The 16,215-nt window shown below is 57.3% G+C and overlaps 1 protein-coding gene across 8 annotated transcripts in view; it reads right to left on the bottom strand.

Moving 5' to 3' along the window:
- The window catches only part of CACNA2D2 (calcium voltage-gated channel auxiliary subunit alpha2delta 2), a 138,857-nt gene that overhangs the window by 108,070 nt on the left and 14,572 nt on the right, over positions 1-16,215 (bottom strand). For all 8 annotated transcript variants that reach the window (XM_088022146.1, XM_088022144.1, XM_028124464.2 and 5 more), the window contains exon 2: positions 4,216-4,297. In XM_088022146.1, coding sequence (XP_087878272.1) covers positions 4,216-4,297 — 82 coding nt within the window. The remainder of the gene's footprint in view (positions 1-4,215; positions 4,298-16,215) is intronic.

Genomic DNA, 16,215 nt, shown 5'->3' with positions numbered 1-16,215 from the left:
AGGGTCCTGTTCTCTGTAGACGCAGCTCAGCAGCTGAGGAGAGGGGCTGCCTCAGGGTAGCTTCTCCAGGCAGGCCCCAGGCCTGCACCTCTGGCTTTGGTACTTCTCCCCAACCCCACTACCACGTAAGACTGGCCTTTCGGGGCTCCAGGATGGGACTGGCTAGTGGAGACAGTTGCTCATGACCTTGGTTTTCCCGTTGGTATTTAGGACCACAGGAGTAATGAGCCGCATGCAGCTGGGCTAAGGCCATCATGGAACTGAGGCAGCCAGGGATGTTGACAGGGCTCTAAGCCATTTCTGCCCCAATCAGAAGGCTAGGTAGGAGGGATTGATGTGGACTGAGAAAGGCTCCCATAGGCCCAGGCTTGGCTTGACACTTTGCAGAGAGCAGCCTGTGGACCCCAGACATGGTCATCCTGGATCTCTGTTCCCAGCCCAGCTTTGTCCAGGAAGCCTTCCCTCACTCCAGAGAGAGGATCTTCTTCAGAGACCCTACAAGGAAGGTGTCTCAGCCAGGTCAGGAACCCATCTCAGGATGGTACACTTGATGAGCCACTGGTTCTTCCTCATGTCTGACTATAATCTCTCCTGCTTTGCTTTCTCACAAGGTCCCTGAAGTTGTTCCCCTTCTACACTGGACACCCAGTCAGAAATGAATAGGTTCCTGGCTGTACCTGTCAGAGTGACCTGGGCTTCAGAGTGGGGAGAACGGCCATCTCCACGTCCTCCCGCATGCACCCCCAGGCACCTGATGAATTATTCATCCTGATCAGCCTCATTATGTAAATGAGCTCAGAGCCCAAGCATATGCTCTCTGCTCTTCCCCGCCCCCCCCACAATGGGGACAATATGGTGATGATGGGGGAAGGCAGAGAAGGAGCTTGGGAGACCTGGATCAGCTTCCAGGGGTTCTGGAGAGGGCGGACTACAGTAGAGCCCACACTTCTGTGGCCTGTTCACATCAGGAATAGGCCAGGGCTTTGGGGGGGCACTGAGGTACCTGGGGGGGGGCCATGGCTCAGGAGTGTCTGGCTAAGCATGGGGGTGGGGATGGCATGTGAACACCAGGCCACAGCCGGAGCACCCACTATGTGCTGGCCCTGGGCTGAGAGGAGGAAACGTGATGGGGTCTTTGCAGACAGCCCCCACACCTCACCTTGGTGTGCTGTGGCTCCTAAACTGTAAGTGGGCTCTGGTCTGCACGCAGCCATGCCTCCATGGGGTTGTGGTCGGGAGGAGGAAAGTGCCAAGGCAAGGAAAATGCTCCCAAATGCCACTGTCTGCGGTTTCTGGACTCCTGCCGCGACCGGCTCTTGGGGTGCCCAGCTTCTGGGAGTGGGGCAGCCTCCAGGACCAGGGTAGGGGCAGAGGGCACCCATGCAGGGGAGGAAGGCCAAGGGGGCCCAGATGCCAGGACACCCCAGCTGCAGGGTGTTTGGGGGGAGCACACAATCAGCTCAGGGAGGTCTGAGGCTGTCAGCTTGGTGGAGCTGGTGCCAGGATCCCCAGGAGCATCTGCAGTTGGGTCAGGGCTCTGCTGTAAGCATCCTCCCAACCCATCAGAGCTGGGCAGGGGCTGGCCACACAGGCCCTCTCATATGCATCTGAAGGAGAGCCACGGTGACTTAATCAGGTCTGGGGTGGCTTGTAGGGGGCGGGGGGGTTGGCTCCCTCCCGCTCCTGTGGGGTTGTCCTTTTCCTCTGGGATTCTTTACCTGCTTTCCCGCTGCCCCCCTCACCAGAGCACCAGGCGCCAAGAAGCAGCCCCAGAGATGTCAGCGGGAAGTGGGAGGCTGAGGAAGCTGGTGAGAAAAAACTGGAGCAGGACAGAGAGCCGCCGGGGAGCTGGCAGCCGTCGGCAGGCGGAGGGATGCCAGGAGGAGCCAGCCAGGAACGCCAGGTCAGCACTTCTCTGACTGTGGCCAGGCTGGCCACCGCCGCACCGAGCGCGGCCCCTGCTCCAGCCTGGCTCCCCACTTCCCCAGGCTCACCCCGCCCAGCCTTCCAAGAGGTGCCGCTAGAGGAGCAGCAGGCTGGGGACAGGAGTCAGGAGCCCTGGTCCAAGGCTCAGGGCCACGACAGCCAGCTGCGTGACTCTGGTTGTGGCTGGCCGGGTGGGGGTGGGGGAAGATGTGCTCACTGAGGAAAGTGTCTGGAATCGCTCACCTCCCATCAGAAAGGGAGGGGACAACAGGTCCTTGGAGTGAAAACTCCGATCAGTGAGGGAAAGTCAAATTTCTAGAAAAGGGGGGGTATCTGTGTCAGCCCATCCACTGTTATTCTCATCTCATCAACTTATCCTCCAGCCAGACCTCCCAGGCACGCCACAGACCAAGAGTGAGGATCAGAGAGGGTTGGGGACTCGCCCAGGAGCACACAGTGGGGATGCTGAGCTGGGCTTCCATCTCTGGTTCTCACCAGCCAGGTAGCTCAATGGTTCAGACAGAACCAAATCTCAGGTATGAAATGTGTGCATTATCTGGCAAACTTTCGGGGTCTGAGTTGCCCATGACTATAAAACAAACAATGTCCTCAAGCTGGGAATTCAAAGCACAGAAGATTCTTGACCGGAGGTGCGTCGTTAACTACTTATGGTACGTCTTATGTTCCAGTACAAGACTTGGAAAGGCACAACGATGCACATTCCAGGGTACTATCACTTCTTCATTAACCTACACGGCTACACTTGGCAGCACCCACTTAGAACCTAATCTGTGCCGGGTACAATTCCTGAGCATGAAATGCCTTCTGTTCTGGGACAGCTCTTCCTACAGAGCCTTCTCTGGAAAGCTCTGCTGGCCTCCAAGTACGGCTGAGTCATTAAGAGTTCACAGGGAGAGTGGGATGGGGTTTACTGCAATTCAAGCCCATCAATCAGGGCAGGGAGGTTCAGAGAGACTGGGCCACTAGGGGGAGGATACCCAGCAAGCTAGGGGCTGAGACCTCCAGACCCGGACTCCCGCTCCCTGTCACGCTGCCACCTTGTTTGCCAGCCCTGATCAGCTGCCTCTGCGCTGGAGGGATAGCCCCATTCACAGTCAGTGGCGACGTACTCACCGCCAGCCCCGTTTCCTGGGTACCTGCCCCAAGCTAAGCAGGGGGGGAGGACCAAGGCTAAGACCCCATGGTAGCTTCCCCATACACCTGCTGATCCCAGTCCTGAACAAGAGGGATGTCACGAACAGGGTCCAGACCCGGCCTCTTGGCTGAACCACCTACAGAAACTCTGTTTACTCTGCTGTTCCCGGGACAACCATCGGCAGGAGAGCCCTGTTACTCCCCCGCTCAGTTCTGGTTGGGTGTGCTGGCCCAAGCCTCCAGCAAGAGCTCCTCAAAGTCCCCCCAGGTCCCTGGGAGTCCCACCCAAGCACTCCAAGAGCTCAGCTCTCCGAGCCTCTGCATTTCCACATAAAGAGCGACGGCTCAGGAACCTGACAGCGACACATTTTGCAGCCTTCTGGGGGTGACGGATGGCCTGCTCTTCACATCACTATTTCAAACATTAACATAATCTCCGAGGATGAATGTGGTCGCTCACGCCTAATCAATCACCCTTCCTGCCCTGATCCCTCAACTCGCCAAGCACAGGCTTTCAACCCGTCTCCTGCTACAGCGCCCTGAGCAGCCAGCGCCGCGCTCCGCTGTTGTCGGCCTGGCCGTCCCACTCATCGTGTGGACGGTTCCTCAGCCTCTGTGTGCAACCGCACCCACTGCACCCTCCAGGGCCTGGCCCCCTGCCTCAGGGGCTACCTCAAACACAGACCTCACCCACGTAAAACCCTGAAATTCTGGGGCGCCCAAGTGGCTCAGTCAGTGAGGCATCTGACACTTGATTTTGGCTCAGGCCATGATCTCAGGGTCGTGGGATTGAGCCCCACATCGGGCTCCACGCTCGGTGCAGAGTCTGCTTATCCCTCTCCCTCTCCTCCTCCTCCCGCTTGCCTTCTCTCTCTCTTTCTCAAATAAGTAAATAAAATCTTTTTTTTAAAAAAGCTTGAAAGCCCAACACCCCGACATCAGAGCTCACTGGCTAGTGCTCAGTATCAGAAAGAGCAGGCGAAGTCCTGGAGGAGCGGCTGTTTTTCTAGTAATTTCCCCACCTGCCCCGTTGGGACCAGCAGTGGCCGACCTCACTCCTTATTTCTGAAGCCCTTCTCCCATTCCCACTCAGAAGAGGGTCCCTGAGCAGAAAGCAAAGAGCACCGGGCTTACCTCACGGAGCTGTTGGACACCCCCAAAGATCCGCATCACGCCATCGATCTCTTGTTCCAGGCGCCGGGCCCAGTGCTGCATCCTGTGTGCAGAGAGGAGAGAGGTGTCAGGAGGGCCCCCCTCCCCGGTGCTGGGACAGCCCAGCGCCGAGTGACCTGGGGCGTGACCCATAGCAGCCACTCCTTCAGAACCCGATCTTCACTGGATGAGAAACAGAGACTAGGAACCGGAGTAAGCCTGTGATTCCCTTTGAAGCCTAGACCCGGTGGCCCAGGCTCTCCTCACGTACTGTTGGGCGGCCAGGGAGGAGAGCGGGTTGTAGTTTAAATGCACCGAGGGAGTCCAGCAGCTCCAAGAAGCCTGCAGGGAGACTATTTTTCACCGTGAAGAGCCAGCCCTTGATGTTGCTGCTCTGAATGTGGGGACTCTGGACACCAGGGAAGAGGGGAACGTGAGTGAGCCATGTGGGGGCTGCTGGATCTCAGAACCTCCTGTCCCCAAGGCTGGGTGAGGCCTGAGGAAGGGGAAGGAACATCAGTCGCTGCTGTCACCACCAAATCATTGTGTAGCCGAGGGCAGGTTCCTGTCCCCGTGGGCCTCATCTGAGAAGTGGACGTGGAGATTTTGGTGGAGGCAGCCCTCACCTTTCCAGCACACAGATGCTATCTGAAGCTCATTGCGGCATGCCCCGCATCAACTGCCCACCCACAGGTCCACTTCAGACCATCCCGCCCCTTTCCAGGGGCTTCGCAAGCCCCATGAGTCCTTCACCTAAGCCACCAGCATAAGCAGGTCTCCTTCGCACTGGTGTTACTCTGAGCTCATTCTGACCCATCTCTCAGTTTCCTCCTCCAGAAAGTGGGGATAATTTGGGGCCACCTCATAGGGCATGAGAAGGACACATGAGAACAGGCGGTCAAGGGTGCTGCACCGCGATACTCGTGAGCCGACAGGAGGGACAGGTGGCCTCAGGACCCAGTATTCTCAGCCCACACCCACGGAACAGGAGTGGCATCGGGGGAGAGGCTCGATCCACATTCTAACCTGTGACCCTTCCTTCAGGCAGTGCCAGAGCAGGTGAGCTTAAAACCATACCAGGGAGATGTTCTCCACACTTCCCAAGGTGTTCTCCGCTGTGACCAAGGGCCGCTGCCCTAATGCATCTGAAAAGGTACCTCAACGTCCTCATCTCACCACACAGAGAACAAGGCCGTTCCAGGGAGGGCTCACAGGAGAGTTACCACAAAGATTTAAATACATCACGGGTTAAGCACAGCCCACAGGGCAAGGTAGGGCTGGCGTGAAGCCGGCCCCCCAGTCTCTGGAGGAGTAGCCTAGAAACCACAGGATCCAGGAGACCACATCTGGCCCTAACATGTGCCCTGGGCCTGCTACCTCTCCCACCTTCCCCAGCGTCACTCAGGGCCAGGACTCTGCTAGCTCCCTGGATCAGAAGAGCTCGAGCCTCCACCCCAGCCCCCTGCCCCACATCCATCCTCAGGCCTTTGGCTGGGGGGCTGGGCCGGTGCCATTGTGTGTGCCCGGGTCGGTTGGCATGGGAACTTGGAGCAGGAAGCGGGCGGATCACTAATTGCAATTTGCCAAGCTGAATGTCAGGACCGTGATGGAAAAAAAAAAAATCAACATCAAAAGAAATAGGTATTAGCTTCAGCTTGTTGCTGGCTGAGCCACAGCCTGATGCCCACCTCCAGTCCCCACCACAGGGAAAAAGCTAACCCCAAGCCCAGGAGGAGGCCAGGTTGCAGACCAGGCTACAAAGGGCAATCAGGCCTCCGCTGCTAGCCAGGGGAGGGCAAGGCCCAGCAGAGAGCGGAGAGCCTGCTTGGCCCCTGCTCCTGTGTACCAGGTGCTGATTGCGTGGCCGTGGTTGTGGGTGGACAGCGGGGCAGGTGGCTGTTTACGCTCCTGAGACAGAGCCGGGGGGCGATGGGGGGAATGTTGAGGTGGGATGTTGTGTCCAGCTAGGTACAAAAATGGTTGAGGTCAAGGAGCTGATCTCCAAAGGGAACCATTAACTCTGCCCTGGCCCTGACCCTGACCTCAGCCACTCACTGGTCCAGGGGACGAATGCCAATCATAATCGTTTCTGGGACTAATGTGTACAAGGGCACCCATGATGTACATGGACTGGCGCCAGCATGCCACCTGCTCTCTTGCTTCAAGCCTCACAAACCAGCAAACATTATCATCCCCAATTTACAGATGAGGAAACTGAGCCACAGGGGCTTTAGGTGACCAGCCCACAGTCACCCACCCAGGAAGCAGCAGACACGGAGCCTGATGCATGGATGTTCTAGTCAGCAAGAGCCACGCAAGAGCGTGCACCTCCTCCCAGCTCTGCATTCAGTATTGTCACTCTGAGAACTTGAAATCGGCCATAGTGGGAATATTTATACCACAGAAATCGGCCAGTGCTACAAACTGCAGTTTTTTTTCCCCGCTGGAGAGTGAATTGTAAACATTTACTAGCACACCACTGATTCGGCCCCAGGCTGTTGACTCTTTTCTAGTGTATCTATAGGTCTCTGGTTCTAGGATTTCACAGATAAGTAAAAGAAAATTAATTGGAAGAACAGACATGGATGCCAAGTTTTTGTTTTGTTCAGACAACACATTATTATTATTATAATCACCATCATTTCATCTAAAAAGGCTATTTCAACACTAAAAGAATTTTAGAAGAGCCAAATCTCAGGATAAAGTCCAATTCTTTCCAAGACACACACACTCTTTCCCTCCCTCTCTCCCTCCCTCCCACTGTCTCTCTCTCTCACACTCAGAGACACACATACTCACACACATACATTCACATGCACATACACACGGCCTCCCCACTTCCACCCCCAGGCTGAGCAGCTCCAGACTCTGCTGTAGGCCGCAGAGACCGGTCTGCCCATGACACGGCAGGACACACACATCCTCCTGGGGGCTGGGGGGTGGCTCTAGCCCTTGGTCTGGTGCCCTGGGCCTGATGGACAGACCGACCCCAGGCCCCAGCAGCACCATGCATCGAAACAATGCCAGGGAAAACAAGTTACTCTGATTATTCACCTAAATCAAACCCAATTAGGAAGGCAATATGCGTCCCAGTGTTAAAAAGAACATGATAGATAAATCATTTCACTGTCACTGAGATGAGATTCTGTGGGTTCCAGGGTTTGGCTGGCATAACAGTGCTGGCTCCAAGGCGTGACACCATGGGACCAAGGAGGCCCGGGAGTCATCTATGCACCCCCACAGCTCCTGTCTAAAGGCTGGAGAAACCACCCACCAAGCCGAGGCTGACCTGGCCAGGCACAGCCGCACTCCCTCTGGCAGAATGGCATGGGGGCTTTGGAAGTAAGGGGGACATATCTGGATCCATGGCCCCACTGGGTCAAAGGCAAGCTGACCAAATATGCCTGGGCTCCCCATCGGCCCGGAGCCACGTGCCTGGCTCCACAATGCCTCCTGAGGGCTGCCCATGGGTCACCCTCCCGACAGGGTAGGCCCACCTGCTGGTTCCCTACATCCCTGTGTTTTTCCATGCTCTTCACCAAGATGACACTGCTTATCTCCGAGTGTCTCTAAGTGCCAAATTAGCGAGACAGGGAGGAGAGAGAGCGTCTGGGAGGAGGCACGTGCAGCCAGGGGCTGCAGCCCTCAGGATGACTGGTGTGGGCAGCAGAGGCCGAGGACAGAGCCCTGTACCTCTGTGTCCTCTATGTGCCTGGACCCAGGGAGGTGCAGGCACTGGGCCCCCATTCCACAAATAAGAAAACAGAGGCCCCTGGCAAGGATGGGTGCAGGGCCACATACTTACCAGGAAGCCAGACCCATCCTCCTGGCTCCATCAGCTCCCTGACCCCACCCTTCCAGGACAGGGCAGCTTCTGGGAAGCCTCAGGCACCGGCGCCTGTGTGACCACGACCTCGGGGAGTTGAGCTACCTTCAAATCTCAGTATTCCTGTCTGTAAATAGGGGGAATGACTGGCTGAAAAGCTTCAATGGCCAAATCCACATGGCAGCCTCGATGCATATTTACCAGGCACTCCTGGGGGCTACAAGAGTGCCCAATACAGTGCCCCCGTGCTCAGGAGAGCTCCCATGAATGCCTGTACTTGGGGAGAGGGGCACGGAGAGAAGGAGCGTGGCAAGGATTCCTGGAAAGGGTGAGAGAGAGGCAGGGAGGGGGCACAGGGCAGAGGGGCACTCAGCCTGGGCCTGGCAGACTGAGGGCAGCCCAGTGGGAAGAAGGCCCAAGGGGCTGTAGGACGCCAGGCCTTGCTCTCCAGGGCAGGCTTCAGAACCAAGAGGAGTATGTGAGACGAGTCACTAAGAGGTAAGGGAGCGAGGCCATCCCCATGTGGGGTGAGGAAATGGGGCTGAGGACCCCCTTCAGCAGGCAGAACCACCAAGAGCCCAGCTCGAGCCTGGGGAGTCCCTGGCCAAACTACAGAGCCGCCCTGGGGCCTCGAGCTCTGAGGCCAGCAGCACGGGCTCCCCCAGAGGGGAGGGGCAGGGCAGGAGGAGTGGGGAGGAGAAGCCCCGGGAAGGGGAGGGGTGGGGAGAGGGACAGGGGAAAAAGGGAGAGCCTGTGTGCAGATGCAGCAGCACAGATGAAACTGTTGCCAGTTGTTAATTTTATACGCGAAGTTGTTGATCAGAATGTGATTTAATTGTACAGTATAATCCAGGCTTTTGGAATAAATTATGCAGAAAACTCATCTATAATTAAACAAATCAGAAAACCAGAGACAGGTGACACGGCAGGCTTACCCTCCGAGGGCGCGCGTGGGTGTGGGAGGCCGGACCCTGCAGAAGGGCCAGGAGGGAAGGAGGCAGGCTTTGTTCCAGAGCAGGCAGGGGCAGGTCCAGGGAGGTCAAGGCCTAGTAGGGGCCTCAGGACTCCCAACCTCTGCCTCTGCAGGCCTCTTTACCACTATGGAGGCATTCTGCCATCAAAGCCCCGCGGCGGGCTGCCTCCACCAGGCAGCCTGTCTGGATGAACCTGGTTGCCCTGGGGACCCATGAGCAACCTACTGTCCTCCCACTAGCTCAGCAGAGCAGCCATCACAACGGGGCAGGTGGGGGGCGGGGGGCAAGGGTGGAGCTGCAGGTGAAGCAGGAGGGGTGGATGGCAAAACAGGACGAGGCTGGGGCAGGTGAGGGGTGTGGGGGCCACCTGCAGCTCAGGCCATGTGAGCCAAGCCTGGCAGTGGTGGCAGCCCACAGGTCTCCTGCTTCTCTTGTGACAGGCTGGCCAATTATTCTCCCAGCTCTGGGGGAGGCAATGATTTAAAACAAATTGCTATTTAATTATTCTGATTATATTTCAGCTGGCCTGCCACCTCCCACCTCGGTGCTTTCAGAGTCTTCTGAAGGGGAGAGACGAAGAGATCGGGCAGGAGAAGGGTGGTAAGGGACAGACAGACGGAGAGACACAGACCAGAAGAGAGCCCAAGAGAGCTGGGCTAGAGGGCCTGCAACAGGCTGACCCTAGCCCAGGGGAAGATGACTGGTGAGTGGGCCTGGAGAGGGTGCTCGTTCCCCGGCAGCCAACCAAAGCTCAGACGGCAACGGTGGCCCCTGCTAAAGCAGCCCTGGCTGTGGCCGGCCCTCCCTCTGGACCACAGCCACACTGCAAACGGCAGGAAGCTCAAGGCTGCACCCCAGGATTGTGGCATCTCCAGAGCCACCTCCACCAGGGCGTCCTTCCTGACTGCTCGGGTGGATGTCCCTCTCTACCCGAACTGAGTGCCAGGATCCGGTCCTGGCTCTTCTGAGGCCTTGAACCAGACATGTCCCGGGCCTCAGTTTTCCCATCATCTGGAAAAAGGAGATAAAGCTCACCACTTGTCTACCTCTCAGTACCTAAAGAAGAGGCAGGTGGAAACCACGGCCCCATGGAAGGGATGTCAGCAATGCTGACTGCCCCACACACTCATGTGCACAGACCCACAGTCCAATCTTCCTCAGACCTGCAGCTCACTAAGTGGGGGATGGCTGTGCCTCTTTCTTAGACTGAGGCCTCCAGGTGGGGTGCAATCCCTCCAGAAGGGCAGGGTCTCCGTGATCAGAGCATCCTTCCCTTGTGCACTCAGGAGAGAAGACGCTTGGGCCTTGGCATCTTTCAGGGCTCAAAGCCCAGGGTATCACCCCTGACCCTGATTTGATCACAGCCTCCTGAGGATGGCAGAGGGCAAAAGTGTAGTCAAGGTCATTCGCTCCTGAGAGGCCAATTAGGTCCAGCCACTCCTGGCCAAGGACATGAGAGTGCCTACAGATGTGGAGGCCAGTCAGCACGGGGTGATGGTGAGCATGCTGGCTCAGCCAATGCAGGGTGGAATGAAGCTCCCCAGCTAGCCACCCATCCCTTCAACAGGTAGACTGAAGCACAAGACTCAAAGGACTGGCCCATCTTCAACTGATTTGTAATTCAGCTAAAGAAACCCCTATAGTGTGAGCAACATGGTACCTGCCCCCGCATATCATGCCCCCCACCCCTCCATCCCACATACATGGGGACAAAGGCAGCCCACTTGTCACAAGCGATTCTCAGAGACTGTGGGGAGCTGGGGAGGGGCTGATGCTGCCGAAGTTCGAATTAGTCTAAATCCATCGGCCTCGACTATGTGTGTCTTGGGACCCTGCCCAAATACTGCTCCTTAATGAGGTTATTAATTACGGGCTGTCCCTTCCCTATCTTTCCCTGGGAAAAAGCTTTTCCTTCTAGTTGGCTCTCGGCTAGGAGGCAGCGGTGGCAGCGAGACTGTGCCTCCCCCTTCAGACTAACAGTGAACAATCATCTGGCTTTAATTAGGGCGCTGGGTCCAGCCCAGTATTTACTCCTAACAGCTTGATGGGGGGAGGGCAGGAGAGACCTGGAGCCAGAGAGCAGCATGGCCCAGGGCTGGGAGAGTCAGGCAGCCCACTTGGCCCAGACAGGGATGGAGGGTGTCCAGACTCACACAGCAAATGGTCACAGACCTCGGCCTCGTTCCCCACAATCAGTGCAGGATTAAGGGTCCACAGGAGCACCAGCAGTCAGGAAGGACCCATAAATGAGGCAAGCCTCAGCCAGGGACGTGCTGGCTGAGACAGGGGAGAAAGTTTCCCCAGAAGCACGGAGGGTCACCTGAGCCTGACTTCTGTTTCTGCCATGGTTAGCTGTGTGACCTCGGTAACATCCTTTCATCTCTCTGGGCCTCTGGGTAACTCATCTAGAAAGTGAGGTGGTTGTCACACCCACAGGCACGGGGGTTCCTGAGCAGCCGCTCAGCAGAAACCCCCTCACCATGCCTGGTCTGGGGTTTTCCAGCACTAGGAAGAAGCCCCTAAGTGGGACTGCTCCAGCTTCCATGGGAGCAGCCCTTGCAATTCTGAGAATGGTCGGAGAAGTCACCAAGGAGCAGGGGAGGAGTAGGGATCCAGGCCAGAGCTCAGCTTGGAGGGTGGGGAGGGGCCCTGGGGCCACCTCTCCCCCAGCCCCTGTTGTACGAGGCCCTGCTCTGTGGCCCACATCTAGTGCTGTGCTTGGCTTCTCCAGATCTCTGTTTCTCTCTCTCTTTGCCCAAGGAGGGGTGGCCTGAGGCCTCCACAGGCCATTTGGGGATTCATTTCCCAAGGGCTCTAACTGGAGTCTTCCTGCCCAGGGCCTGTGCCCGTGAGTCCGGCGTCACAGCGGCGACAGACTTGGGCTCTCCCTGCACTGCCTTAGTTCATCTTCACGGCAGTCTAACCCTCATCCCCACTCCTCAGAGGGGAAGACTGAGGCCCAGAGCAATTGAGTGATGTGGCCAAGGTCACACAGCTTATGAGTGCCCATCAGGATGACACACACCTCTCCTCAAGTCTCAAACGCCCAGGTGCTGGTGAGCCATGGCCACTTGGATGTCTAACAGGCCTTTCAAACTGAATGGATCCAAAACTGAGACCCTGACCTCCCCCTGGAGCCTCACTCTCCCTTCTCTCTCTCACTGGCCACCTCCCCTGGCTCAACTGATGGCAGTTCCCTCTGTTTAGGCCCAAAGCCTCAGGGTGACCCGGAACCTGCTTTCTCTCTTTCGGCAAGTCCTGTCGGCTCCACCTGCTGCCCACTGCCTACCACCTCCCTGGCCCACAGCCTGCCTGGGGCCGCCCCCATGCAGTTGCCGGCCTCTGCTCTCACATGCACGCACAGCCAGAGTGTCCTGTTGGAACTGTGTCCTTCCTCTGCAGCTCCAGGCCACCACAGGAAGGGCAAAGTCCGTCTAGTGGCCACACTCCTGATGGCATCCTTGCCCTTGCTCCTCAGGTCACACTGGCCTCCTCACTGGGACTTGAATATACTCCTGTACTCTGTGCACAGGCCTTCGCACATGCTGTTCCCTCTGCGTGGACTGCTCTTTCCTCAGAAGTCCAGGAGGCCCCTCTCTCACCGCCTCAGGTCTCTGCACACGCCTCACCTGCTTGGTGAAATCGGCTTCCCCACCCCACTTTAAGCTGGCCGCCCCCCCGAGCAGCAACCAATCCCCACATGACCCCCGGGGTTACTGTTTTAGCTAGCATTCCACCAGATCTCCTCTCTTTTGTCTGTCTGCCTCTGCGCTGGGCTAGGAGCCTTGATAGAGGAGCCTCCTGCTCTTCGGCCTGGAAGAACAGGCCATTTGCTGAGTGGTGGTGCCTCCCCAGAGTCGGAGTGACCTCCCCACCGTCCTGCCCTGGCTGGCGTGTGGCCCGCGAGGAGCAGGCAGGTAGGCTGGGCAGCAGAAGCCTGCAGAGGGGCTGGAAGTGCAGAGGCTGCCCCAGGGCTGGCCCAGGAGGCCCTCCCTTTCCCTGGCTCCTCTCCGTATGAATTATTAAAGCTCATTTATGATGGGCCTGCCCAGGCCTGTGGCTTCTGTGCATAATTCATGGCTCTCCCAGAAGGGCTGGGTGCTGGGGCAGCCAATTTTTCCAGGAAGCAAAAAGAAAGTGCAGAGAAGGAGTAATCCAGACCTGGGCTGTCTTCTGCCTGTCTCTGTCTCCCTGTCCCATCTGGGGGCAGCCCAGCACCTCCACCCACCCCTGCCCCATGGTGCCTTCTCCCGCACACTTGGATTCTGGTTCCTGGGGCCTGAGTTCATGGGCTTTGTGCAGGCTCACCCACTCTTGTCTCTGTGCCTCAGTTTCCCATCTGTGGACAGATGGAGTTGTGGTTTTCAAACTGTAGTGACAGCAGGATCATCCACGTTGGGTGGCGAGCATGATGGGTCTCCAAAAGGTATCAACACCCAGATGTCATTATTTGCAAATTTCCCAGCAGTCTAGAGCTGGGATGAAGCAATGAGCAAGAGGAATTCATGAACCAGCTGAGGCCTCCCCAGAGGAAAGCAAAGGGTCCAGGCCAAGGACACGGGGTATCTGCCAGCCACTCTGCCCAGGATCCACCGTCTGCTCCCCAGGCCAGGAGCCACCTGCCCTAGTTAGTGGCACAGATCATGGCCATTTTTGGGTATGTAGCACCTGCTTCTCGCCCCAGCATGTTCCCTAGGGAGTCAGGCACAATGGGAAGGTAACCCCTACCCAGGCCCATGTAGCAAATGGGTAAACTGAGGTTTAGCAAAGCTGACTCTTAGGAGGTGGACATATTGATGCAGCCCCCCTGCCCCGTGCCCAGCCCTGTTCTGTGATGGGTGGAGCCATGCCCAAGCCTGGTCTCGGGAGGTGCACAGTAGGGTTGAGGCACTTGTAGAGGTCACCAGGTAAGCCAGGGAGGAACCCAGGAGCTCCAGCCGCCTATTCCTGCCCCACAGCAGTAGCTGAAGCCTGACTAGAGGTGGCAATAGAAGCTCTGTCTGTGTGTCACCAACTACTCCAGTCAGATTCTGTGATTCACACGTCCCCATCTCCCCTCCTGCACATCCTCCCCACCCCCCAGCATGAGTCAAATCCTCGCTGAGCCACAAATAGCTGTCCTCTGTGTGCATCTTCAACATGGCCTCCTGCCTTGAGGAGAAGAGAGACCCCCCCCCCCCAACTCAGGGTCCTCAGTTCCTCCTCAGGGCAGAGATCCCCCTGTGGAAGCTGCCAGGCCCCCGGAGGGCACCCAGGTACAGAGAAGAGGTGGAGCAAAGACCAGAACTCAACCTATCAGGGCCAGCTTTGTTCTCTGGCCTTGACTCACCTCTACCGAGTGACCTCTACCAGGAAGTCTTCTGGGATTTCCCCCACCCCCTCTCAAACCCATAGTCCTTACTTTACCTTATGGACCCTTGCCTTAAGTTGGGACTATAGCCTGGTCCCGTCATCAAGCTCCCTGCAGAGCTTAGCTTGCAGTCTGGCAAAGAAGAGTCTTCTGGAAGTGCCTAGGGATAGATTTATCCAAATATCCTCCCCTCGTGAGACTGCCACCTGCCCTGTTCACCCACCTTAGTGGGAGAGAGGCTGCAGGGCAGGGCTGGGAAAGGGCCTCCAACTTCCGCAGGTGGCAGAGCACCAAGGAAAGGACCAATGATGTGGAGTGCCTACTGTATGTTGGGTAGTGTGTGTGCAAATTCCCACTGACATCACACAGCACCCTTGGCTAGGTGGGGACCAATCCAGGCCCGTTTCATGGATGAAGACTCTGAAGCTCAGGGGGTGAAGCAACACACCCAAGGCCACACAGCCAGTCCGTGCTGAACCAGAATTTGAACCCAGCAAAGTATGGCTCCAGAGCCCATGCCCCGTCTTCTAGGGCCTCCCTAATCCCAAGGTGAATTCCAATGCCCAGGATTTAAAGTAGGAAATAGGGTGCAGATAAGGGCCACCCTTCATTTATGACCTTTTCCAGCTTTGAGAAGGGGCCCACCCTTACATCCGGGCCCCTACTGCCTCCCCAAGCAAGCCAAAGCTGGCTGTAATTGGGAAGTTCTTCCTTATACCCTACCAGAGCTGTCCTACAGCAGGCATGTTGTCTCAGCAGTGAGGAGCCCAAGCCCCCTCCAACCCACCTTAGGGAGCCTGGACTAAGACTGGGGGGGGGGATGCCCACTTCCTCTGGGATTTGCTTCTCACTAGTGGCTGACTTCTCGAAGCCTTGAAGCTGCAAGTAAATCGAATATGAGTGCTCAACCCGCCTTGACATGCTTTGGGCTGGTTACTCTCGGGTGCTCTGTGGTGAATCCTTTAGCAATGCAAATCCCCTCTGCGGGCCGTGCTGTGCAGGATCCATGGCTGCAGCAAGGAGGGGGAGTCAGGGCCCACCTCAGCGGCCGCACCTCCTTCTGAGGAGCCCCAGGGAGGTGGCTGGTCCAAGAGGAGCCACTCTACCTGGTGAGCCTGAGCTGTCCTTTGGGCTGGCCTGAGGAGAGGCAAACCCAGCAGGGCTTATCACTGACAAAATAACTGCAGGTGTTTCCTACCTTCTGCAAATTCCCTGCTAGCTTGCTCACTCTTCATTCATTCATTCATATGGCTCCTGGGCCAGGCTGGGCACCCGGAAGGGATACAGTGGTGGTCAGGGCAGAGGCGGGCCTGCCCTCAGGAGCGTGGAATTCAGGCAGAACAGACGTCTGATCTGCTTCAGACCTGATGAGTGGAGGAAGAGGAGTCTAGTGAGCCTTGAGGGGTGGCATGCAGGCTAAGGGGACTGACCCAGCCTCAGGGGCTAGCCAGGTGAAGGGAGCGCTGCAGAACTGGTGGGCAGTCCAGACGGAGGGTGCAGCACGTGCAAGGCCCAGCAGCAAGGTGAGCCCTGCCCACAGCGATGTCCTGTGAACACACAGACTGACCAGGGGCACCAAAGCAGGCTGCTCTCCCACACAGGGTCTTGCAGAGCCCACCAACCTCAAATACATGGGGAGCACCTCCACGTGCTGAAGTGGGGAGGGTGGTGGGCTCCTGATGGCAGGGAGACAAGGACAGCAGGCCCTTGTGTCCCCCTTGCACTGACTTGCGGGGCACCCCTGCCAGGGAATCTGCCCTATGTTTACCAGCCCAGTTCACAGGCACCCAAGGCCAGTCTGTGAGAAAGGGGGGGCTGCCTCTCCCCATTTC

The sequence above is a fragment of the Eumetopias jubatus genome, unplaced genomic scaffold (genome assembly GCF_037043125.1).
Source record: "Eumetopias jubatus isolate StellerSeaLion01/CBP00866 unplaced genomic scaffold, mEumJub1_p1.0 scaffold_1, whole genome shotgun sequence".
Taxonomy (NCBI): Eukaryota; Metazoa; Chordata; class Mammalia; order Carnivora; family Otariidae; genus Eumetopias; species Eumetopias jubatus.
Note: the sequence above shows the minus strand (reverse complement) of the source record. Positions and strands in the feature narration are given on the sequence as shown.